This window comes from Nerophis lumbriciformis, linkage group LG15 (genome assembly GCF_033978685.3).
Source record: "Nerophis lumbriciformis linkage group LG15, RoL_Nlum_v2.1, whole genome shotgun sequence".
NCBI lineage: Eukaryota > Metazoa > Chordata > Actinopteri > Syngnathiformes > Syngnathidae > Nerophis > Nerophis lumbriciformis.
In genome coordinates, this window is record NC_084562.2 from 28,995,001 (window position 1) to 29,020,664 (window position 25,664).

General features: G+C 43.7%; 1 protein-coding gene across 1 annotated transcript in view; it reads left to right on the top strand.

Annotated features, from left to right (window-relative positions):
- The first annotated feature begins 13,014 nt into the window (after positions 1-13,014).
- LOC133615814 (cell surface A33 antigen-like) overlaps positions 13,015-25,664 on the top strand; it is a 29,885-nt gene continuing 17,235 nt past the window's right edge. Inside the window, exons 1-4 of the mRNA XM_061974624.2 lie at positions 13,015-13,216; positions 18,296-18,462; positions 18,538-18,754; positions 23,619-23,783. Coding sequence (XP_061830608.1) covers positions 13,162-13,216; positions 18,296-18,462; positions 18,538-18,754; positions 23,619-23,783 — 604 coding nt within the window. The 5' untranslated portion in view covers positions 13,015-13,161. The remainder of the gene's footprint in view (positions 13,217-18,295; positions 18,463-18,537; positions 18,755-23,618; positions 23,784-25,664) is intronic.

The following is a 25,664-nucleotide window of genomic DNA, read 5'->3' on the forward strand; positions in this document are numbered from 1 at the left end:
CCGAAAGGACAAGATCACGGGTACAAGCGGCCCAAATGAGTTTCCTCCGCCAGGTGGCGGGTCTCTCCCTTAGAGATAGGGTGAGAAGCTCTGCCATCCGGGAGCCAGATGAGGTGGTTCGGGCATCTGGTCAGGATGCCACCCGAACGCCTCCCTAGGGAGGTGTTTGGGACACGTCCAACCGGCAGGAGGCCAAGGGGAAGACCCAACACATGTTGGGAAGACTATGTCTCCCGGCTGGCCTGGGAAAGCCTCGGGATCTCTGAGGCTTTGGGAGGAGATCTTGCCCCAAGTGGAGGAGTTCAAGTACCTCGGAGTCTTGTTCACAAGTGAGGGAAGAGTGGATGGTGAGATCGACAGGCGGATCGGTGCGGCGTCTTCAGTAATGCGGACGCTGTATCGATCCGTTGTGGTGAAGAAGGAGCTGAGCCAGAAGGCAAAGCTCTCGATTTACCGGTCGATCTATGTTCCCATCCTCACCTATGGTCATGAGCTTTGGGTTATGAGCGAAAGGACAAGATCATGGGTACAAATGAGTTTCCTCCGCCGGGTGGCGGGTCTCTTCCTTAGAGATAGCGTGAGAAGCTCTGTCATCCGGGAGCCAGATGAGGTGGTTCGGGCATCTGGTCAGGATGCCATCCGAACGCCTCCCTAGGGAGGTGTTTGGGACACGTCTAACCGGCAGGAGGCCAAGGGAAGACCCAACACATGTTGGGAAGACTATGTCTCCCGGCTGGCCTGGGAAAGCCTCGGGATCTCTGAGGCTTTGGGAGGAGATCTTGCCCCAAGTGGAGGAGTTCAAGTACCTCAGAGACTTGTTCACGAGTGAGGGAAGAGTGGATGGTGAGATCGACAGGCGGATCGATGCAGCGTCTTCAGTAATGCGGACGCTATATCGATCCGTTGTGGTGAAGAAGGAGCTGAGCCGGAAGGCAAAGCTCTCGATTTACCGGTCGATCTACGTTCCCATCCTTACCTCTTGAGCTTTGGGTTATGACCGAAAGAACAAGATCATGGGTACAAGCGGCCCAAATGAGTTTCCTCCGCTGGGTGGCGGGTCTCTCCCTTAGAGATAGGGTGAGAAGCTCTGCCATCCGGGAGCCAGATGAGGTGGTTTGGGCATCTGCTCCAGATGCCACCCGAACACCTCCCTAGGGAGGTGTTTGGGGCACGTCCGACCGGCAGGAGGCCAAGGGGAAGACCCAACACATGTTGGGAAGACTATGTCTCCCGGCTGGCCTGGGAAAGCCTCGGGATCTCTGAGGCTTTGGGAGGAGATCTTGCCCCAAGTGGAGGAGTTCAGGTACCTCGGAGTCTTGTTCACGAGTGAGGGAAGAGTGGATGGTGAGATCGACAGGCGGATCGGTTCGGCGTCTTCAGTAATGCGGACGCTGTATCGATCCGTTGTGGTGAAGAAGGAGCTGAGCCGGAAGGCAAAGCTCTCGATTTACCGGTCGATCTACGTTCCCATCCTTACCTATGGTCTTGAGCTTTGGGTTATGACCGAAAGGACAAGATCACGGGTACAAGCGGCCGAAATGAGTTTCCTCCGCCGGGTGGCGGGGCTCTCCCTTAGAGATAGGGTGAGAAGCTCTGCCATCCGGGAGGAGCTCAAAGTAAAGCCGCTGCTCCTCCACATGGAGAGGAGCCAGATGAGATGGTTCGGGCATCTGGTCAGGATGCCACCCGAACGCCTCCCTAGGGAGGTGTTTAGGGCACGTCCGACCGGTAGGAGGCCGCGGGGAAGACCCAGGACACGTTGGGAAGACTATGTCTCCCGGCTGGCCTGGGAAAGCCTCGGGATCTCTGAGGCTTTGGGAGGAGATCTTGCCCCAAGTGGAGGAGTTCAAGTACCTTGGAGTCTTGTTCACGAGTGAGGGAAGAGTGGATGGTGAGATCGACAGGCGGATCAGTGTGGCGTCTTCAGTAATGCGGACGCTGTATCGATCCGTTGTGGTGAAGAAGGAGCTGAGCCGGAAGGCAAAGCTCTCGATTTACCGGTCGATCTACGTTCCCATCCTTACCTCTTGAGCTTTGGGTTATGACCGAAAGGACAAGATCACGGGTACAAGCGGCCCAAATGAGTTTCCTCCGCTGGGTGGCGGGTCTCTCCCTTAGAGATAGGGTGAGAAGCTCTGTCATCCGGGAGCCAGATGAGGTGGTTTGGGCATCTGCTCCAGATGCCACCTGAACACCTCCCTAGGGAGGTGTTTGGGACACGTCCAACCGGCAGGAGGCCACGGGGAAGACCCAGGACATGTTGGGTAAGACTATGTATCCCGGCTGGCCTGGGAACGCCTCGGGATCCCCCGGGAGGAGCTGGACCAAGTCGCTGGGGAGAGGGAAGTCTGGGCTTCCCTGCTTAGGCTGCTGCCCCCGCGACCCGACCTCGGATAAGCGGAAGAAAATGGATGGATGGATGGATGGATACCCAACTGATACCCTAGAAAACCATAGGGATTTTGTCTTATTCTATACTTGACCTTCTCCCGCCCGGGCAGAACGGCGGCATGGGTGATGTGCGATGGATCAAGGATGACGCAGTGAGGAATCTTTCACCATATGGAAAAACATGTTATTTCGTGGGGTAGCAGACACTACACTCATTAACATATTAGCATTACAGGGTGGACCGGGAGAAAAATGTGTCTCCAGACTTTTTAGCCCGATACAATCTACAAAAGTGTCCTTGTGTAGAGGAAAAGTTGGGACCTGAACTTCAGGAGCCGTATTTGACTTTTAACATGGATAAGTGTGGAGAGTTGTCCCATCATGCTTTGATTTAAATGTGTAATTATGAATGTTCCAATCACAAGAGGTCCTGCTGGAGAGGTGACATTCTTGTCCCGCCCACCCGACCTGTTTGGACCTGTCCTCTCCTCCATAAAGGTGACACACACTCCTTTGGAATTACACATGAAGGTTCATATTTATGTCCGTTTGCTCATCACAATGAGGAAGAAGGAATAAAAAAGGAATTGTTGTTGGACGACAACAGCAGAGAATGAGAAATAAAAAGAAGCGAATAGAAGACGAGTGTTTGGAAGCAGACGTGTTTCAAGCTGTCAGACCGGTTCAACTAGAAGGTGTTTGTAGTCAACTGAGAAAGGATTTGTGTAGGATCTCAGTCTCCATGACAACTTACATTACTGTTGGAACATTTCATCTTATCATTGCTGCTTCAAAGCAAGACTATGAAAACTTATTCTCAGTTCGGATGATTTAATCAAAGCTGGTCCATAATCATACATACAGTCTGTGAGTGTGTTGTGTTACATACTGAGCCAAAAGAACCCGATAGGACTCCTTCTTCAGCTTGACGGCATCCCTCACCGCCGGTGTCCACCAACAGGTTCTAGGATTACCGCCACGACAGGCACCAACCACCTTGCGGCCACAGCTCCAATCAGCCACCTGGACAACAGAGGTGCGGAACATGGTCCACTCGGACTCAATGTCCAGCACCTCCCTCGTGACATGTTCAAAGTTCTTCCGGAGGTGGGAATTGAAACTCTCTCTGACAGGAGACTCTGCCAGGCGTTCCCAGCAAACCCTCACAATGTGTTTGGTCCTGCCAGGTCTGTCCGGCATCCTCCCCCACCATCGCAGCCAACTCACCACCAGGTGGTGATCGGTAGAAAGCTCCGCCCCTCTCTTCACCCGAGTGTCCAAAACATGAGGCCGCAAATCCGATGACACAACTACAAAGTCGATCATGGAACTGCGGCCTAGGGTGTCCTGGTGCCAAGTGCACATATGGACACCCTTATGTTTGAACATGGTGTTCATTATGAACAATCTGTGATGAGCACAAAAGTCCAATAACAAAACACCGCTCGGGTTCAGGTCCGGGCAGCCATTCTTCCCAATCACGCCTCTCCAGGTTTCACTGTCGTTGCCAACATGAGCATTGAAGTCCCCCAGTAGAACGAGGGAATCACCCGGGGGAGCACTCTCAAGTACTCCCTCGAGTGAATCCAAAAAGGGTGGCTACTCTGAACTGCTGTTTGGTGGGTAAGCACAAACAACAGTCAGGACCCGTCCCCTCACCCGAAGGCGGAGGGAGGCTACCCTCTCGTCCACTGGGTTGAACTCCAACGTGCAGGCTTTGAGCCGGGGGGGCAACAAGAATTGCTACCCCAGCTCGTCGCCTCTCACTGCGTGCAACGCCAGAGTGGAAGAGAGTCCAGCCCCTCTCGAGAGAAGTGGTTCCAGAGCCCTTGCTGTGCGTCGAAGTGAGTCCGACTATATCTAGCCGGAACTTCTCCACCTCGCGCACTAGCTCAGGCTCCTTCCCCCCCAGCGAGGTGACGTTCCTCATCCCAAGAGCCAGCTTATGTAGCCGAGGATCGGACCACCAAGTGCCCTGCCTTCGGCTGCCGCCCAGCTCACATTGCACCCAACCTCTATGGCCCCTGCTATGGGTGGTGAGCCCATTGGAGGGGGGACCCACGTTGCCTCTTCGGGCTGTTGAACTAGTGTTGAAAAAATATGACATATTCTATTGTTAGTATAATGTATGTGTGTCGTGTTTAAAAACAGGACAATGTTTAAAAGCAAAGAAAAAGCTTATCTCTACAGTAACTTATTTCCTTGTTTATTACACTTTTAAAGTAGATACTATAGATAGTTTGTAGTAGTTAAAATAGGTACCAAGAGGTTGTGTGTGTGTGTGTGACAATCATTTGTACTTGAACTTGAACTTGAACTTGAATCCATTATTACAGATCCCTCCTGGACGCCTCCCCAGTGAGGTGTTTGGGGCATGTCCAGCCAGGAGGAGACTTCGGGCCAGACCTTGGACACGTTGGAGGGACTATGTCTCACAAGTGGCCTGGGAACGCCTCGGTATCCCCCCCTGTAGAACTAGAGGAGGTGGCCGGGGACAGGGAGGGAGGTCTGGGCATCTCTGCTTAGACTCAGGGCCGGCCCGTGGCATAGGCCGTATAGGCAAATGCTAAGGGCGCCGTCCATCAGGGGGCGCCACGCCAGTGCCACAAATGTTGGAGAAAAAAAAAAAAAAAAAAGTTGGTACTATTATTTCTAAATACAAAAAATAATCCCACGTTAATTAAAATGCAAAGTAAAGCCTATTTAATAGAAATATTATTTGTTACAACATTACGCCCCCCCTCCCCCACCCCTCCCTTCCCGTATCATGACTCTTTTTGGACGTCACCACATCAAAAAATCAACACAAGATGTCAAAACGGCCAAAACTGTCAGGTGCCCAGGGAAGAAAAAAGAGAAAAGAAGAGGAGGAGAAACGAGAAAAGACAGAGGTAGCAGGTAGGTAACGTTAGCCTACATGAAATTATTTGTCTGTTACAGAATGTGATAGTAACCTGGCTTTTTAGCATTAAGCTAATGTTACATGATTCGGCAATTGCTAATCTGTTTTAACGTCGGGTTAATATTGTGGAGGGGGCTAAATTGTTATGGAAAATAATAATGTAACGTTAGGTGATTACAGTACTCCCACCTTACATTCCTCAGGGACATTTGTATTAGATCTTTTAAGCAGGTGTTTTTTGTTTACATTGTTATTGCCTTCTGGTTAGCTAATGTTTGCCCTGCAGGTAATAGTCACTTTTCCACCCCTTTATATATTAGGTATAGTTGTAAGTAAAAAAAAAAAAAAGGTCAAAGACAAAGCTATTCAGTTTCTTGTGAGTATATACCAGAGGTGTGGACTCGAGTCACATGACTTGGACTCGAGTCAGACTCGAGTCATGAATTTGATGACTTTAGACTCGACTTGACAAAATGTAAAAAGACTTGCAACTCGACTTAGACTTTAACATCGACATAGACTTGTGACTTCACTTGGGACTTGAGCCTTTTGACTTGACATGACTTGACATGACTTGCTACTTTCCCCAAAACCCAAAGATGAAAAAGTTATTCGGGAGCGCTCCGTATTTTTCATTGTGTACTTGTCTATCAGCGTTGCGTGTGTCAGCTGGTGTGCTTGAAACTTGGAACTTGAAATCTCCATCTCCATAGAGCAGGTCAGCAGCAGGAAGCATGAAGTGCTCTAAAACTTGCTGGTAGACGGCTGCGTTGACCCTGGATCTCAGGAAACAGAGTGGACCGACACCAGCAGATGACATGGCACCCCAAACCATCACTGATGGTGGAAACTTTACACTAGACTTCAGGCAACGTGGATCCTGTGCCTCTCCTGTCTTCCTCCAGACTCTGGGCGCTCGATTTCCAAAGGAAATGCAAAATTTGCTTTCGTCAGAAAACATGACTTTGGACCACTCAGCAGCAGTCCAGCTCTTTTTTTCCTTAGCCCAGGTGAGACGCTTTTCGCGCTGTTTCTTGGTCAACAGTGGCTTGACACGAGGTATGCGGCAGTTGAAACCCATGTCTTTCAAGCGTCTCTTGGTGGTGGATCTTGAAGCACTGACTCCAGCAGCTGTCCACTCCTTCTGAATCTCCCCCACATTTTTGAATGGGTTTTTTTTCACAATCTTGACCAGGGCGCAGTGATCCCTATCGCTTGTACACTTTTTCTGACCACAGTTTTTCCTTCCCTTTGCCTCTCCATTAATGTGTTTGGACACAGAGCTCTGAGAATAGCCAGCCTCTTCAGCAATAACCTTTTGTGTCTTTCCCTCCTTGTGCAATGTGTCGATGGTTGCCTTTTGGACAGCTGTCAAATCTGAAGTCTTCCCCATGTTTGTGTAGGCTTCAGAACTGGACTGAGAGATCATTTTAAAGCCCTTTGCAGGTGTTTTGAGTTAATCAGCTGATTAGTTTGTGGCACCAGGTGTCTTCAAAATTTAACCCTTACACAATATTCTAATTTTGTGACACACAGAATTTTGGATTTTCATTTGTTGCCACTTCAAATCATCAAAATTAAATGAAATGAACATTTGAATGCATCAGTCTGTGTGCAATGAATAAATATAATGTACAAGTTACACCATTTGAATGCAATTACTGAAATAAATCAAGTTTTTCAAAATATTCTAATTTACTGGCTTTTACCTGTATATAGCATTCACATACCATGGTTTATATAGGGCACAGAGTGGGTGGGTACAGGCTGGCGTAGGGGCGTGGTGATTGGCTCATGTGTTACCTAGGAGGTGTTTTCGTCTGTAGACGGCATGCTGATACAATTTCGCTGCGCTTGTTGAGGGATGACAGGTCTGGACGGTAAATAATAAACAGTTTCTCTTTCAAGCATAGGTTGCATCTTTTATTACCACTATTGTAAGGTGTGCTGGATGCAAGAATTTGCCATGTTATTGAATATTCAACATTATTGTCTTTGAGGTCCCAAATGTGTTTGCTGAGTTCTGTGGTATTCCGCAGGTTTTAAAACCAGATGGAACGATCACAATGCTTCTTTCAGGAACCAAAACTTGCGGAATACTACAGAACTCAGCAAACATAAGTTGGTTATTATAAGTACTTTTACTTCTGCTTGCTCCTTTTGAGCTGGTGGTGTTTCCACATCATAACTGTGTACACACAACACACTCACAGTATGTAACACAACACACTCACAGACAGTATGTAACACAACACACTCACAGACAGTATGTAACACAACACACTCACAGACAGTATGTAACACAACACCCTTACAGACAGTATGTAACACAACACACTCACAGACAGTATGTGACACGACACACTCACAGACAGTATGTAACACAACACACTCATAGACAGACAGTATGTAACACAACACACTCACAGACAGTATGTAACACAACACCCTTACGGACAGTATGTAACACAACACACTCACAGACAGTATGTGACACGACACACTCACAGACAGTATGTAACACAACACACTCATAGGCAGACAGTATGTAACACAACACACTCACAGACAGTATGTAACACAACACACTCACAGACAGTATGTAACACAACACACTCACAGACAGTATGTAACACAACACACTCACAGATAGTATGTAACACAACACACTCACAGACAGTATGTAACACAACACACTCAAAGACAGTATGTAACACAACACACTCACAGTATGTTTCACAACACACTCACAGTATGTAACACAACACATTCACAGACAGTATGTAACACAACACACTCACAGACAGTATGTAACACAACACACTCACAGACAGTATGTAACACAACACACTCACAGACAGTATGTAACACAACACACTCAAAGACAGTATGTAACACAACACACTCACAGTATGTTTCACAACACACTCACAGTATGTAACACAACACATTCACAGACAGTATGTAACACAACACACTCACAGACAGTATGTAACACAACACACTCACAGACAGTATGTAACACAACACACTCACAGACAGTATGTAACACAACACACTCACAGACAGTATGTAACACAACACACTCACAGACAGTATGTAACACAACACACTCACAGACAGTATGTAACACAACACACTCACAGACAGTATGTAACACAACACACTCACAGACAGACAGTATGTAACACAACACACTCACAGACAGTATGTAACACAACACACTCACAGACAGTATGTAACACAACACACTCACAGACAGTGTGTAACACAACACACTCACAGACAGTATGTAACACAACACACTCACAGACAGTATGTAACACAACACACTCACAGACAGTATGTAACACAACACACTCACAGACAGTATGTAACACAACACACTCACAGACAGTATGTAACACAACACACTCACAGACAGACAGTATGTAACACAACACACTCACAGACAGTATGTAGCACAACACACTCACAGACAGTATGTAACACAACACACCCACAGACAGTATGTAACACAACACACTCACAGTATGTAACACAACACACTCACAGACAGTATGTAACACAACACACTCACAGACAGTATGTAACACAACACACTCACAGACAGTATGTAACACAACACACTCACAGACAGTATGTAACACAACACACTCAGTATGTAACACAACGCACTCACAGTATGTAACAAAACACACTCACAGACAGTATGTAACACAACACACTCAGTATGTAACACAACACACTCACAGTATGTAACAAAACACACTCACAGTATGTAACACAACACACTCACAGACAGTATGTAACACAACACCCTTACAGACAGTATGTAACACAACACACTCACAGACAGTATGTGACACGACACACTCACAGACAGTATGTAACACAACACACTCATAGACAGACAGTATGTAACACAACACACTCACAGACAGTATGTAACACAACACCCTTACGGACAGTATGTAACACAACACACTCACAGACAGTATGTGACACGACACACTCACAGACAGTATGTAACACAACACACTCATAGGCAGACAGTATGTAACACAAAACACTCACAGACAGTATGTAACACAACACACTCACAGACAGTATGTAACACAACACACTCACAGACAGTATGTAACACAACACACTCACAGATAGTATGTAACACAACACACTCACAGACAGTATGTAACACAACACACTCAAAGACAGTATGTAACACAACACACTCACAGTATGTTTCACAACACACTCACAGTATGTAACACAACACATTCACAGACAGTATGTAACACAGCACACTCACAGACAGTATGTAACACAACACACTCACAGACAGTATGTAACACAACACACTCACAGACAGTATGTAACACAACACACTCAAAGACAGTATGTAACACAACACACTCACAGTATGTTTCACAACACACTCACAGTATGTAACACAACACATTCACAGACAGTATGTAACACAACACACTCACAGACAGTATGTAACACAACACACTCACAGACAGTATGTAACACAACACACTCACAGACAGTATGTAACACAACACACTCACAGACAGTATGTAACACAACACACTCACAGACAGTATGTAACACAACACACTCACAGACAGTATGTAACACAACACACTCACAGACAGTATGTAACACAACACACTCACAGACAGACAGTATGTAACACAACACACTCACAGACAGTATGTAACACAACACACTCACAGACAGTATGTAACACAACACACTCACAGACAGTGTGTAACACAACACACTCACAGACAGTATGTAACACAACACACTCACAGACAGTATGTAACACAACACACTCACAGACAGTATGTAACACAACACACTCACAGACAGTATGTAACACAACACACTCACAGACAGTATGTAACACAACACACTCACAGACAGACAGTATGTAACACAACACACTCACAGACAGTATGTAGCACAACACACTCACAGACAGTATGTAACACAACACACCCACAGACAGTATGTAACACAACACACTCACAGTATGTAACACAACACACTCACAGACAGTATGTAACACAACACACTCACAGACAGTATGTAACACAACACACTCACAGACAGTATGTAACACAACACACTCACAGACAGTATGTAACACAACACACTCAGTATGTAACACAACGCACTCACAGTATGTAACAAAACACACTCACAGACAGTATGTAACACAACACACTCAGTATGTAACACAACACACTCACAGTATGTAACAAAACACACTCACAGTATGTAACACAACACACTCACAGTATGTAACACAACACATTCACAGACAGTATGTAACACAACACACTTACAGACAGTATGTAACACAACACACTTACAGACAGTATGTAACACAACACACTCACAGTATGTAACACAACACACTCACAGACAGTATGTAACACAACACACTCACAGACAGACAGTATGTAACACAACACACTCACAGTATGTAACACAACACACTCACAGACAGTATGTAACACAACACACTCACAGACAGTATGTAACACAACACACTTACAGACAGTATGTAACACAACACACTCACAGACAGTATGTAACACAACACACTCACAGACAGTATGTAACACAACACACTCACAGACAGTATGTAACACAACACACTCACAGACAGTATGTAACACAACACACTTACAGACAGTATGTAACACAACACACTTACAGACAGTATGTAACACAACACACTCACAGACAGTATGTAACACAACACACTTACAGACAGTATGTAACACAACACACTCACAGACAGTATGTAACACAACACACTCACAGACAGTATGTGACACAACACACTCACAGACAGTATGTGACACAACACACTCACAGACAGTATGTAACACAACACACTCACAGACAGTATGTAACACAACACACTCACAGACAGTATGTAACACAACACACTCACAGACAGTATGTAACACAACACACTCACAGACAGTATGTGACACAACACACTCACAGACAGTATGTAACACAACACACTCACAGACAGTATGTAACACAACACACTCACAGACAGTATGTAACACAACACACTCACAGACAGTATGTAACACAACACACTCACAGTAACACAACACACTCACAGACAGTATGTAACACAACACACTCACAGTAACACAACACACTGACAGACAGACAGTGTGTATGAATATGGACCATCTTTGATTTATGAGCTCCAATAAATGATCGGAAGTGAGAATAAGTTGTCATACTCTTGCTTTGAAGCAGCAATGATAAGATGAGATGTTCCAACAGTAATGTAAGTTGAGATCCTACACAAATCCTTTCTCAGTTGACTACAAACACCTTCTAGTTGAACCCAGGGCCGGCCCGTGGCATAGGCCATATAGGCAAATGCTAAGGGCGCCGTCCATCAGGGGGCGCCACGCCAGTGCCACAAATGTTGGAGAAAAAAAAAAAGAAAAAAAAGTTGGTACTATTATTTCTAAATACAAAAAATAATACCACGTTAATTAAAATGCAAAGTAAAGCCTATTTAATAGAAATATTATTTGTTACAACATTACGCCCCCCCTCCCCCCGCACGGTGCGCCCCCTCCCTTCCCGTATCATGACTCTTTTTGGACGTAATCACATCAAAAAAATCAACACAAGATGTCAAAACGGCCAAAACTGTCAGGTGCCCAGGGAAGAAAAAAGAGAAAAGAAGAGGAGAAACGAGAAAAGACAGAGGTAGCAGGTAGGTAACGTTAGCCTACATGAAATTATTTGTCTGTTACAGAATGTGATAGTAACCTGGCTTTTTAGCATTAAGCTAATGTTACATGATTCGGCAATTGCTAATCAATAAATAGCTAGTTCTGTTTTAACGTCGGGTTAATATTGTAGAGGGGGCTAAATTGTTATGGAAAATAATAATGTAACGTTAGGTAATTACAGTACTCCCACCTTACATTCCTCAGGGACATTTGTATTAGATCTTTTAAGCAGGTGTTTTTTGTTTACATTGTTATTGCCTTCTGGTTAGCTAATGTTTGCCCTGCAGGTAATAGTCACTTTTCCACCCCTTTATATATTAGGTATAGTTGTAAGTATAAAAAAAAGGTCAAAGACAAAGCTATTCGGTTTCTTGTGAGTATATACACTTCACTGCCGATGTGGGGGGGCGCCACCTAAAATCTTGCCTAGGGCGCCAGATTGGTTAGGGCCGGGCCTGCACTCACAGACAGACAGTATGTATGAATATGGATCATCTTTGATTTATGAGCTCCAATAAATGATCGGAACTGAGAATAAGTTTTCATACTCTTGCTTTGAAGCAGCAATGATAAGATGAAATGTTCCAACAGTAATGTAAGTTGTCAGTGAGACTGAGATCCTACACAAATCCTTTGTCAATTCACTACAAACACCTTCTAGTTGAACCGGTCTGACAGCTTGAAACACGTCTGCTTCCAAACACTCGTCTTCTATTCGCTTCTTTTTATTTCTCATTCTCTGCTGTTGTCGTCCAACAACAATTCCTTTTTTATTCCTTCTTCCTCATTGTGATGAGCAAACGGACATAAATATGAACCTTCATGTGTAATTCCCAAGGAGTGTGTGTCACCTTCATGGAGGAGAGGACAGGCCCAAACAGGTCGGGTGGGCGGGACAAGAATGTCACCTCTCCAGCAGGACCTCTTGTGATTGGCTCACGGCGCTGTCACTCAACGGCCTGATCGAGGGCGCGCCCAGGAGAGACCCGCAAAGTCACGTTCGAAAGGGTTTCCATCCAAATGTGCGACTTTGTCTACTTTTGACTTCTCCTTCACGCTCAAAGACAGATTCTTATGATCTTTGTGGCCATGAAGACAAACATGTTGACCTTCATTCTTCTGTGTCTGAGTAAGTACGTCATTCATGGTCGACTTTGCCACACCTGTCTGATTGTCGGCGTCATTTCTTCAACGCCCGGGCCGGGATAATGTTGTGTGTGTTTAATAAGAACACATTGCCAGACAAAGTCTTGCTTTATTCATCTGTTAAAAGTTTTTCTGGGGGATTGTTTTGTCCATTGTTCAGTCGCTATGCTATCTTTGCGCATGCGCCAAATCAGCAACTTGGCGGTATTTTTTCAAAATATACACATTTTACTTTTCTTTTCATGTTTTTAACAGTTCGCGAAATTATCCACCGATAACCTGAAATATCTGGAAAAAATGTAAATTATTCAAATTGAAAGCTGCCCTTTTATTCAAGTTAAAAAGTTCAAGTAGCAATGATTGTCACACACACACACACACACACACACACACACTAGGTGTGGCCAAATTATTCTCTGCATTTGACCCATCACCCTTGATCACCGCCTGGTTGGTGAGGGGAGCAGTGAGCAGCAGCGGTGGCCGCGCCCGGGAATAATTTTTGGTGATTTTTAACCCCCAATTCCAAGCCTTGATGCTGAGTGCCAAGCAGGGAGCATAGGTTATAGCTGCATCGCTCGCGGCTCGTCATATATTTAACGTTAATCCGTGATTTCCTGACGCTGCTTCATTAACACCGCCGCTGTTTGACTCGTGGCCCGGGGCAGACGCTCGTAGTAACAGTCACGTGTTACAATACCGACGAGCTAACGTGTCCAGGTTATAACCATGTTGTCAATAAACACACATGGACTGAAGCTAAATTGTCCACTGTCCACTGCAGCATGTGAATGCAATGAAAAGAATAACATCTGAGCCAACCAGCTGTTAAAATGTTGTCCAGGTTAATGTTTTGGCCATTAAAGGCCCTTCATTTCAAGATTTCAACTGTGATCGGGCTTTAAACAGGTGGCTGACCTGTTCAGATGGGTGTAACTGCTACTGGTCAAATAATGTGAAATAGCATTTAATTTTACATGTATGCAATGCCATTTAAATGTAATTATAGATAATAATAATAATAAATACTGTGTAGTGTTGTAAATAGTCAACGGGAAGGATTTTAGTAAGATATAAGCCATGAGCACTACACAGCCAGAAAAAAACCTAGGCAGGACAAGTAAAAATATTGGGGCAAGTAGATTTGAGAAGTCGGGCAAGTAGAAAAAACCTTAACGTTGAACCCTGCATGTGTTGAGCTGCTGCCGCTTAAGGTTAGACGGCACTGTACATAGAGCGCTTCTGCTCGTTAGTAATAAATTCTAATGTTGGATGTTCACTCCTTCACACAGATGAGTATAGAAAAATATTTTCAATGGCCGAAAAGGGCTCGACTTGGAGAGGAGGTAGGCCTACAGTTCGGACCACAGGTGCGACCTGTTCAGCAGCAGGAGGAGGAGGAGGAGGTTGACTGACTGTGGCAGGACACCTCTGCCTCCGTTTCACTTCATCCATCCATCCATCCATTTTCTACCGCTTATTCCCTTTGGGGTCGCGGGGGGTGCTGGAGCCTATCTCAGCTACAATCGGTGTTGCTGGTAAATAATATGGTTGTAGTAGTAGGCTAAAGTTAAATTATTTAGTATTCACTAATTAAAGGGGCAGAGCTTTAAGAGACATTTTAGCTTTTATATTTTATAAGATATATTTTTTGTAAGAACCACAATTAATAAATATATTTCAGTGAATCACTAATTGTTCAAATCTGTATATAAATATGTACATAAAATGTTGTAATTATATTCCAACTCCGCGTTCTTCTTGGTCATCGCCGCTGCCGCAACCCCCGCCCCCCGACCACACCACCACAAATAGATGCCTGTCCTGTGGGAAACACTGATATATAGCTAGAATTCACTGAAAGTCAAGTATTTATTTTATTTATTTATATATATATATATATATATATATATATATACAGTATATATAAGAAATACTTGAATTTCAGGGAATTCTAGCTATAAATAAACTCCTGCGCCTTAACCCCCCCCACCCCCTTTACTTGTATAATAGTTTCCCATTGGTCGTAATATTTAAACAAAGGTTGGATTTTTGGCAGCGATATCTTCTCTATCGCCTTCATGTCCATCATATCTGTCGCGTTATCAGCTTGAATCGCGGAACATGAAACACGCCGCGCCCCTTTAATCAAAACAGAACCGGTAAGACTTCTGAAAAGAAGGACTAAAACTGGATTCCCTGGCCAAACAATGGAAGTTTTGAAAGCCAAGCAGAAGAGATATAGTGGGTATACTAATTATTTATTGTTTAATACTGGTATCATGTGTGTATATATTATATCCGGGCTGTGGAACGTGCCATTGTTTAAGCCGCACCCACCAAATTTTAGAAGAAAAAAAGCTGCAGATATATACTGGTATGAAGTTGTTTCCAAACAGTGTCTGTAACAGGGCAGTAAAACGGCTGTTCAAACAAAACAGAAGTCATGGTCATGGACCCACTAGCTGCGTAAGCGAGCTCTCCAATCTGCTAAACAGACTCAATAACTTCACGGTGACGTTTTGGTGAATTTACTAAGGAATTTGTGAAACTTAAACAACACAAAAATAATGCCATTGTAAGTTAATAATACTAACACACAAACTCGTAGACGTGTTCGCATATTAGCTAATGCTAACGACGCTAGCTTGAGTGCATTACGATAGCACATACAAATGTGCATGAAAACATTCGAACAGACATCGCACACGGGACGCTTTAGAAAGTATGAGTTGTTGTAGTTGTATTGTTAAATTGACAAACGTAGACTTCAGTGTTTCCCACACATTCATTTATTTGTGGCGGCCAGCCACGAAAGAATTACGTCCGCCACAAATGGATTTTTCGGCTTTTGACTCGCTCGACCGCTCATAAAAGCAATGGGACTGTCTGTGAATGTTGCTTGTAGTTACAACTCCGGTGCAGTAGGTGGCGGTAGCCTACTATGCATTGTAACTCCGCCAATAGCACTTAATTCGGTGGGCCAGAAGAAGAAGAAGAAGACGGCGGAGTAAAAGAACGGACCGACCGGATCAAAATACGAGGGTAATATAGGTTGTAGGTAGATAGGTTATAGCTGCATCGCTCGCGGCTCGTCATATATTTAACGTTAATCCGCGATTTCACCGAGCGTTTCACTCACGGTGAGCAGCCTGACGCTGCTTCATTAACACCGCCGCTGTTGTCACGTCACGTGTTACCATACCGACGAGCTAACGTGTCCAAGTTATAACCCTGTTGTCAATAAACACACGTGGAGACGATGCTTCAGATACTGCATTAATAATGAAGCTAAATTGTCCACTGTCCACTGCAGCATGTGAATGCAATGAAAAGAATAAAATCTGAGCCAACCAGCTGTTAAAATGTTGTCCAGGTTAATGTTTTGGCCATTAAAGGCCCTTCATTTCAAGATTTCACCTGTGATCGGGCTTTAAACAGGTGGCTGACCTGTTCAGATGGGTGTAACTCAGGGGTGCTCACACTTTTTCTGCAGGCGAGCTACTTTTCAATTGATCAAGTCGTGGGGATCTACCTCATTCATATATATCATTTATATTTACTTATTTATGAAATATATGTTTTTTTTTAGCAAGTTAAAGGTGTTTAATGATAATGCAAGCATGTTTAACACATATAGTTAATATTGTTAATAAATTAAAGGTGTTTAATGATAATACAAGTATGTTTAATACATATAGTTAATATTGTTAACAAGTTAAAGGTGTTTAAAGATAATACAAGCATGTTTAACACATATTGTTAATAAATTAAAGGGGTTTAATGATAATACAAGTATGTTTAATACATATAGTTAATATTGTTAACAAGTTAAAGGTGTTTAATGACAATACAAGCATGTTTAACACATATAGTTAATATTGTTAACAAGTTAAAGGTGTTTAATGATAATACAAGCATGTTTAACACATATAGTTAATATTGTTAACAAGTTAAAGGTGTTTAAAGATAATACAAGCATGTTTAACACATATAGTTAATATTGTTAACAAGTTAAAGGTGTTTAAAAATAATACAAGCATGTTTAACACATATAGATTCCTTTCTTTCATGAAGACAAGAATATAAGTTGGTGTATTACCTGATTGTGATGACTTGCATTGATAGGAATCAGACAGTGGTGCTGATAACGTCCGCATTTTTGAATGGAGGAGAAAAAAAGTCCTCCTTTCTGTCCAATACCACATGAAAGTGGTTGGTTTTTGGCATCTTATTTGTCCAGCTTCTGTACTCCTTAGTATGCACTTTACAAGAAATACATTGTCGGCAAACTCCGTAGCTTGCTAGCTTGTGCACGCCAGCTTTCTGAGACTCTTATTTTGGTAGCGCAACTGTGCAGTCGGTCTTTGGAGTTTTGACGACAGGTACGGCGCCAGAGTCTGTTGAAATAAAGTGTTTCTCGCCTTCCTGTCGGTAATTTTAATGAGCTAAATATGTACATAAAGTGTTGTACTTATATTCCAACTCCGCGTTCTTCTTGGTCATCGCCGCTGCCGCCGTCACCCCCCGCCCCCCGACCACACCACCACAAATAGATGCCTGTCCTGTGGGAAACACTGGACTTGGAGTGATAAATAAAGAATCCATACGAGTAGAAACGCTACAGACGAATAGTAAACGAAACGGAATACACTTCTGGTTCAAGGCACGAAACAGGAAGTACATTTTCAACCTGCCGCACCTTCAGTGAGCGAAACTTGTCCCAAAAGATGGTGCTGTAGCACAAACAATAACACACCTTGTCAGCGTCTCTGCCGGTGTTATGTGCAAGCTATTTGTTGAATGCGAAACATTATCCATAAATTAGCTGCACCATTTTATTAGCCGCCGGGTTCAAAGCATAGGAAAATAGTAGCAGCTTATAGTCTGAAAAATATCAGATGTGGTTGATGTGATATACGTCAAAATGCCAAATATCGTCAGGGATAATGGGTGGGTGTCTAGTACTTTATTGAGGCACAGGTGTTTGGGGGCCATATAAAACAATGTGGTGGTTCAGGTGTGTATTGAAGCAATAATGAGGGTGTGTCCATCGTGGCAGTGGTGCCAGGAGTCGGTGCTTTGAGAGTCAACATCCCAAATCCCCAGTACGAGTTTGCCAGAGGGGACAACATCACGCTGCCATGCTCCTTTGAACCCAGAGATCCCGGCACGCCCGACGTCATCGTCCAATGGTCCGTGGACGATTTGGAACCTGACGGCCAACGGGTCTGTTCTTGCCCTTTTTCTTTTTTTACAGATGACAACTTCTGCTGTTAACCTTTCTGACGTTTGTTCCCTCAGAAATCCATCGCCACCTATTATTCTTACCTAAATGAGACCAACATCAAGGACGTCTATGAGAAGCGGGTCTTCCTGGATGTGGACGTGGCCTCCAGAAAGGCCAACCTGAGGCTCTTCTCAATCCGACTGGAAGACAACAAAGAGTTTGAGTGTCGCATCAACATCCCTGGCGACGACGAGGGCACTCCAGCTGCTACCACTCGCCTGGTGGTTCTAGGTAAACACTCTGTTTTGTTGGATGTAGGGTTGCACGGTATACCGTTACTCGTATGGTATCACAGTACTAATTCATCAAAAACAGAACTATACTCTGTTTGAAAAGTACCGGTTCCCCATTTTTTATTTTTTATTATCAATGGGCATGACTAGGGATGATGTTTGATAAGAAATTATCGAGTTCGAGCCCATTATCGAATCCTCTTATCTAGGGCTGCAGCTAACGATTATTTTTCAATCGATTAATCTATAGATTATTTTTCCGATTAATCGGTTAATCTATAGATTATTTTTTTTGATTAATCTATAGATTATTTTTCCGATTAATCGGTTAATCTATAGATTATTTTTTCGATTAATCTATAGATTATTTTTCCTTTTACCGATTATTTTTTTTTATTTAAAATGAAGAGGAAAAAATAAATGTAGGCCAGTTTTTTCAAAAGGCATGGCTTTTATTTACAAATGAGTTTTGAGATGGGACTTAAATGCTTCTACTGAGGTAGCATCTCTAACTGTTACCGGGAGGGCATTCCATAGTACTGGAGCCCCAATAGAAAACGCTCTATAGCCCGCAGACTTTTTTTGGGCTCTGGGAATCACTAATAAGCCGGAGTTCTTTGAACGCAGATTTCTTGCCGGGACATATGGTACAATGCAATCGGCAAGATAGGCTAGAGCTAGACTGTGTAGTATTTTATATAGGGCTGCAGCTAACGATTATTTTTCTATCGATTAATCTATAGATTATTTTTTTCGATTAATCGGTTAATCTATAGATTATTTTTTCGATTAATCTATAGATTATTTTTCCTTTTACCGATTTTTTTTTTTATTTAAAATGAAGAGGAAAAAATAAATGTAGGCCAGTTTTTTCAAAAGGCATGGCTTTTATTTACAAAAAAAAAAGTATGGCCACTCAGTCAACATTGACAACAACATGACAAAATATTCTGTAACAATGTAAACATTTAAAACTTTTAACATTTAACAAAATTAAAAGTAGCTTATTTGCTTTTTAATGTGCAAATATAAAAGTAAACATCCAGTGCAAATCTTAATATTCTGGAATAGTATAAGCATTTAAAAAGTAAAAGTATTGCTTATTTTGCTTTAAAATGTGCAAAAATAAAGATAAACATCCAATACAAAAAAGTGCAAAACGGAAATATTCTGTAACAAGTGTAAACATTTCAACAAAAGTAAAAGTATTGCTTATTTGCTAAAATGTGCAAAAATAAAGCTAAACATCCAATACAAAAAAGTGTACAGTGTAAACATTTCAACAAAAGTAAAAGTATTGCTTATTTTGCTTAATAACACAACAATGATAGTATGATTAAAGTGAAAGTTAATTGTTGGTTTGTACATAGTATATGTAACTGTTAATGTTGTAAAAGGTATTTGCACAACTAATTAACGTTAGCGTTTGTGACACGTCTTGTGCCGTGGGGTTCTTTCAGGACCGACAGACTGAACGCCAGACGGCTTTGCCAGGTTTACAATCTTTTAATTTTACACAAAGTCTTTTCTCTTCCAACTCTTTTCTCTTTCTTTCCTCGCTTTTCAGCTCCTCTTCCTCGCTCGCTCGTCGTCCCTTGTCTCTTGCGGCGTCGCTCCCGGCGCGCCCCGCCTCGCCGCTCGCTCGCCGCCGCCGCCTCTCCACAGCGTTAAAGAGGAGCGCGTCTTTGTAAACACTGAACAGGCACGCCAAACGTGCCTCTCAGAGCAAACGGTGCTTTAGTTTATGAATTTACAACGCAGATACAAATGACACATTCATGTTTTTGTGTAATAATGACAACGTATACGCACGCGGACGATTGACTTGTTGATGGTGATGGCAAGAACGCTGTCGGGGGTTTTCTTTTCAAATGTTCGTTCATAGCCGTTGTGCTGCTATGATAGGCCATTTCCGCTCGACACAGTGTGCATACAACAACATTATTAGGCCGTTTATTGAAATACTCCGACACTTTTGACGACTTTTGGCGTGCTTTTTTCCCCTCGCTCGCATCGTCTGCTTTGCGCTCCGCCATGACAGTAGTGTGACGTAACCGACTACGTCGACGCGTCGTTTCAGCCTTACTCTTATCGAACCGATTCCTTATCGAATCCAGATAGGTTGTTGTATATGGAAAACAACACAATATTTGGTTTAACAAAAGCTCACTTTTATTTTATAAGAAAAAATAGAATAAATATTGACTGTTGTTACCCAAAGTATATTAAGTGGGATTTTTCAGAATAACAAATATATACAGTAACACAAAAACAGCCTGTCTCTGTGATCACTATAGGTGTATAAATAATAATATAGTGTTAAATAAAATCAGTCCTTTGGGCACAAAACTGAAAATAATATAGCTCTCCAAAAAGTGCACTTCTGCTGCTATTGGAACATACTAACTACACACACTATGACACTAAGAACACCACAGTCATCAATCAACAATTCTTCCCCCCTTACACGAGAGCGAAGCCTGGCAATAATTGCATATTGCCTGTTCTGCCCTCACTATACGTGTTGAGCTTATACAGCTAACAAACAATCCAAAGCCGATTAATCCATTTAGGCTCTTTATTGTTGTTGATCTTGCTTTGTCTTTTCCTATCTTTACTTTTGTCTTGCACTGGACTGTTATTTTTATTTTTTTAAACTGAAATACACACAATGACAAATGTATAAGCTATGTGATTCAATGAACATACTGAAATGTAATACACAATATGTAAATATTAGCTTCACACAAATATACAGTACTATCATCAAACAAATACTTCTGAGTGTTGAAACTATTTCGACGGTGGAAATATACGACTGGCAGCCATTTTAAGTCCTCAAAACATCCATTGAAACAGTGCACAAATAATCGTTTTTCAATAAACATCTTAGTATCAAATTTAACCACTTTCCACCTTAATATGGAGTTACATAAACAAGTTAAACAGTTTACTTACAGACTTATCGTTTCCAAGGCTTGTAAGAGCTAACACAACTTGTCTACTTCTCAATTGTCTCAACCCGGAAGTGGCCAAACTAATGACGCGTAGTATTTTCATATCGCCACAAGGTGTCAGTAAGAGTCTACAATCAAATGGGCATAACATTGCCGTCCCACAGGGCATTTCCTGTGGGAAACCAACTCTTTTTCTTTACTATAGTGGCCTCGATAACGGGAACCGGTTCTCAAAAAGGGATTTGAGTCCATGGAATCGGTTCTTTTCTTATCGAACAACCGGTAGAACCGATTTCGAACATCATCCTTAGTCATGACAGCGCGTCGTCATGTGGTGACATTTCTGGTTTTACCAGCAGAGGAGCATGTTGGGCAGCGCACACACACAGAGTACTTACAAGCAGACACAGTGTGTAGACAGAAAAGGGAGAATGGACGCATTGTGGTGTAAAAAGTAAAGATAAAGGTGAAGTTATAACACTGAAACACCCTCAGGAAGAGGTGCTTTAAGACATGGCTAGCTAGCTAGCGGCTAACATCCATCCGCAGTCAGCAGTGTTTTGATTGATTGAAAAGTTTATTGACATCTTAAAGAATGTAATCCATGTAGTAGAGATGCGCGGTTTGCGGGCACAACCGCGGATTATCCGCGGATCAGGCGTATGAAATTTAAAAAAATTAGATTTTATCCGCGGGTCGGGTCGGGTCGGGCGGTTGAAATAAAAAAAAAATTAGATTTTAAATAGATTCAGGCGGGTGGCAGTTAAACCAATTGGTAAATATATATACATAGTTAAATGTTGTTACCCACATACGAAAAACGAGCAGGCACCTGCAGCATATGCCACAACAGACGAAGAAAAAAAAAAGAGATGGACACTTTTACGGAGCGGAGAAGGCCCCCGACGCCTCGCCGGGGTCCGGGACCGAGGCCCCTTCCCCCGAGAGGGCCCCACCGGGAGCCGTAGCTGAGGCGATCCGCGAGAAGGGCCCGACGCACGTCCAGGGTCACCATCGCGCCCACCGCACCGACACCCCGCCTCGTCCGCCTTCGCCGCAGCCGGCGTCACGCGCAGCAGGTAAGCAGCTTACCTGCCCGCCACCCCCGTGGCCGGGGGGCTCATAACAGGGGTCACTCCGCGCGCTCTGCCCGCGCAGCTTACCTGCCCGCCACCCCTGTTGCCGGGGGCGCGTAACAGGGGTCACTCCACGCGCAGTGCGCTCACGAAAGGGGTGGGGCTCACCCTGGTTGATATAGACAGCAGGACGGTGGCCATGGACGTCGGAACCCGCTAAGGAGTGTGTAACAACCCACCTGCCGAATCAACTAGCCCTGAAAATGGATGGCGCTGGAGCGTCGGGCCCATACCCGGCCGTCGCCGGCAGCGAGACGCGCTTGGAGGTGCGCTCAGCGCGGCTCCCATATGATTGCGCACTGGTGTGCGTCTGGGTCGTGACAGCGTGGCACGCGAATGTCAGTCTCCTTTCTTTAACAGGCAAAAGCTTTATAACCTCACTAATGCCTTGCATCGTCTATATTAGATATATAACAACGGGCGGTTGCGGGCGGATGGCGGGCGGGTGCGGTTCTGATCAAATGTTGCATCGGGTGGATGGCGGATGGTTGACGACTTTCTGATGCGGTTGCGGATGAAATAATTGCCTATCCGCGCATCTCTACCATGTAGTGCTTTAAAAAGGCAAATGGATGGCACAAAAACATTTTGACGAATATTTGGTCCGAAACAAGATGATAGGGAAAGTGAGGCATGTACAAACCTATGTTTGGTTGCATAGTGCTTCACGTAGTCATCACAAACGCCGCTGTGAGCCTGAACATGACAAGTGCTATAGAAATGATTGAATTACTATCATTACAATAACTTCTGAATTGTTGATTTGTAGTCGCTCCCTCCACGCCCATCTGTGCCATCCAAGGAAAAGCCGAGTACGGGCAGAACATCAACCTGACGTGCAAGTCCGAGGAGGGCTCGCCGCCACCCACCTATGAGTGGACCAGTCTTGATACCAGGAAAGTTCCTCACATCAAAAGCCCAAGAACGACCACCAGTAAGTATCCATCTTCCAAAATGGTGGCACATACTTTTGGGGTCACATGACTTTGATGATACAGTATTAAAAACTAGGGCTGGGCAGCCTCAGTCAGGGGGAGGGGACTACAGAATTTTGGATTGTGACTGCAGTACCATTTCTGGCCACAATATTATATAAGCATGTATTGATTCATTTACACAATTACTATGCTTTGACTTAAAATACAGCACGGTAGCACAGGGGTTAGTGCATGTTCCTCACAATACCAAGGTCCTGAGTAGTCCCGAGTTCGATCCTCGGGGTCTTTCTGTGTGGAGTTTGCATGTTCCCCCCGTGACTGTGTGGGTAGTCCAGCTTCCTCCCACCTCCAAAGACATGCACCTGGGGATAGACCCCTCCCACCTCCAAAGACATGCACCTGGGGATAGGCCCCTCCCACCTCCAAAGACATGCACCTGGGGATAGGCCCCTCCCACCTCCAAAGACATGCACCTGGGGATAGGCCCCTCCCACCTCCAAAGACATGCACCTGGGGATAGGCCCCTCCCACCTCCAAAGACATGCACCTGGGGATAGGTTGATTGGCAACACTAAATGGTCCCTAGTGTGTGAATGTTGTCTGTCTATCTGTGTTGGCCCTGCGATGAGGTGGCGACTTGTCCAGGGTGTATCCCGCTTTCTGCCCAAATGAAGCTGAGATAGGCTCCAGCACCGCCCGCGACCCCGAAAGACGACAAGCGGTAGAAAAATGGATGGATGTACTTAAAATACTGGTCAAAATTGTCCAAAAGATGTATTGCACCAGTAAATGTGAGGATTTTTGATGTAGTTAACAAACATTTGATTAAACTCTATTTGAAAGAAAAAGCAGACACTCTGCGGTGGTCAAATAAATGTAAAAGGTTAAAAACAAACTGGAAAACTACATTTTATTGCGATTGTTATTTAAAAGTGTTGTTATTGCGATTGTTATTATGTAACTTGTTGTGGTTTATTCCTCACTAAGTTTTATGCAAGGTTTTTAAACTGTACTGTACAGAAGAAACCAGAGCTCATAAATTATCATGTAGAAAGTTGGAACGCAAATGGCGCGCGACCAAGCTTGAGGTTTTCCATCAAGCATGGAGTGATAGTTTAATATCGTATAAACGCATGCTTACCTTAGCTAAAGCTAAATATTACTCAAATCTCATCCGCCTCAACAAAAACGACCCTAAATTTTTGTTTAGTACAGTAGCATCGCTAACCCAACAAGGGACTTCTCCCAATAGCTCCACCCACTCGGCAGATGACTTTATGAATTTCTTTAATAAGAAAATTGAACTCATTAGAAAGGAGATTAAAGACAATGCATCCCAGCTACAACTGGGTTTTATTAACACAGATACAACTGTATCTACGACGGATACTGCAATACAAAATAGTCTCTCTCTTTTTGATGAAATAACATTAGAGGAACTATTACGGCGTGTAAGTGGGATAAAACAAACAACATGTTTACTTGACCCACTTCCTGGGAAACTTATCAAGGAGCTTTTTGTATTATTCGGTCCATCAGTGCTAAATATTATAAACTTATCACTTTCCTCTGGCACTGTTCCCCTAGCATTCAAGAAAGCGGTTATTCATCCTCTGCTCAAAAGACCTAACCTTGATCCTGACCTCATGGTAAACTACCGACCGGTGTCCCACCTTCCCTTTATTTCGAAAATCCTCGAAAAAATTGTCGCACAGCAGCTAAATGAACACTTAGTGTCTAACAATCTCTGTGAACCTTTTCAATCCGGTTTCAGGGCAAATCACTCTACGGAGACAGCCCTCGCAAAAATGACTAATGATCTACTGCTAACCATGGATGTCATCTATGTTGCTGCTTCTTGATCTTAGCGCTGCTTT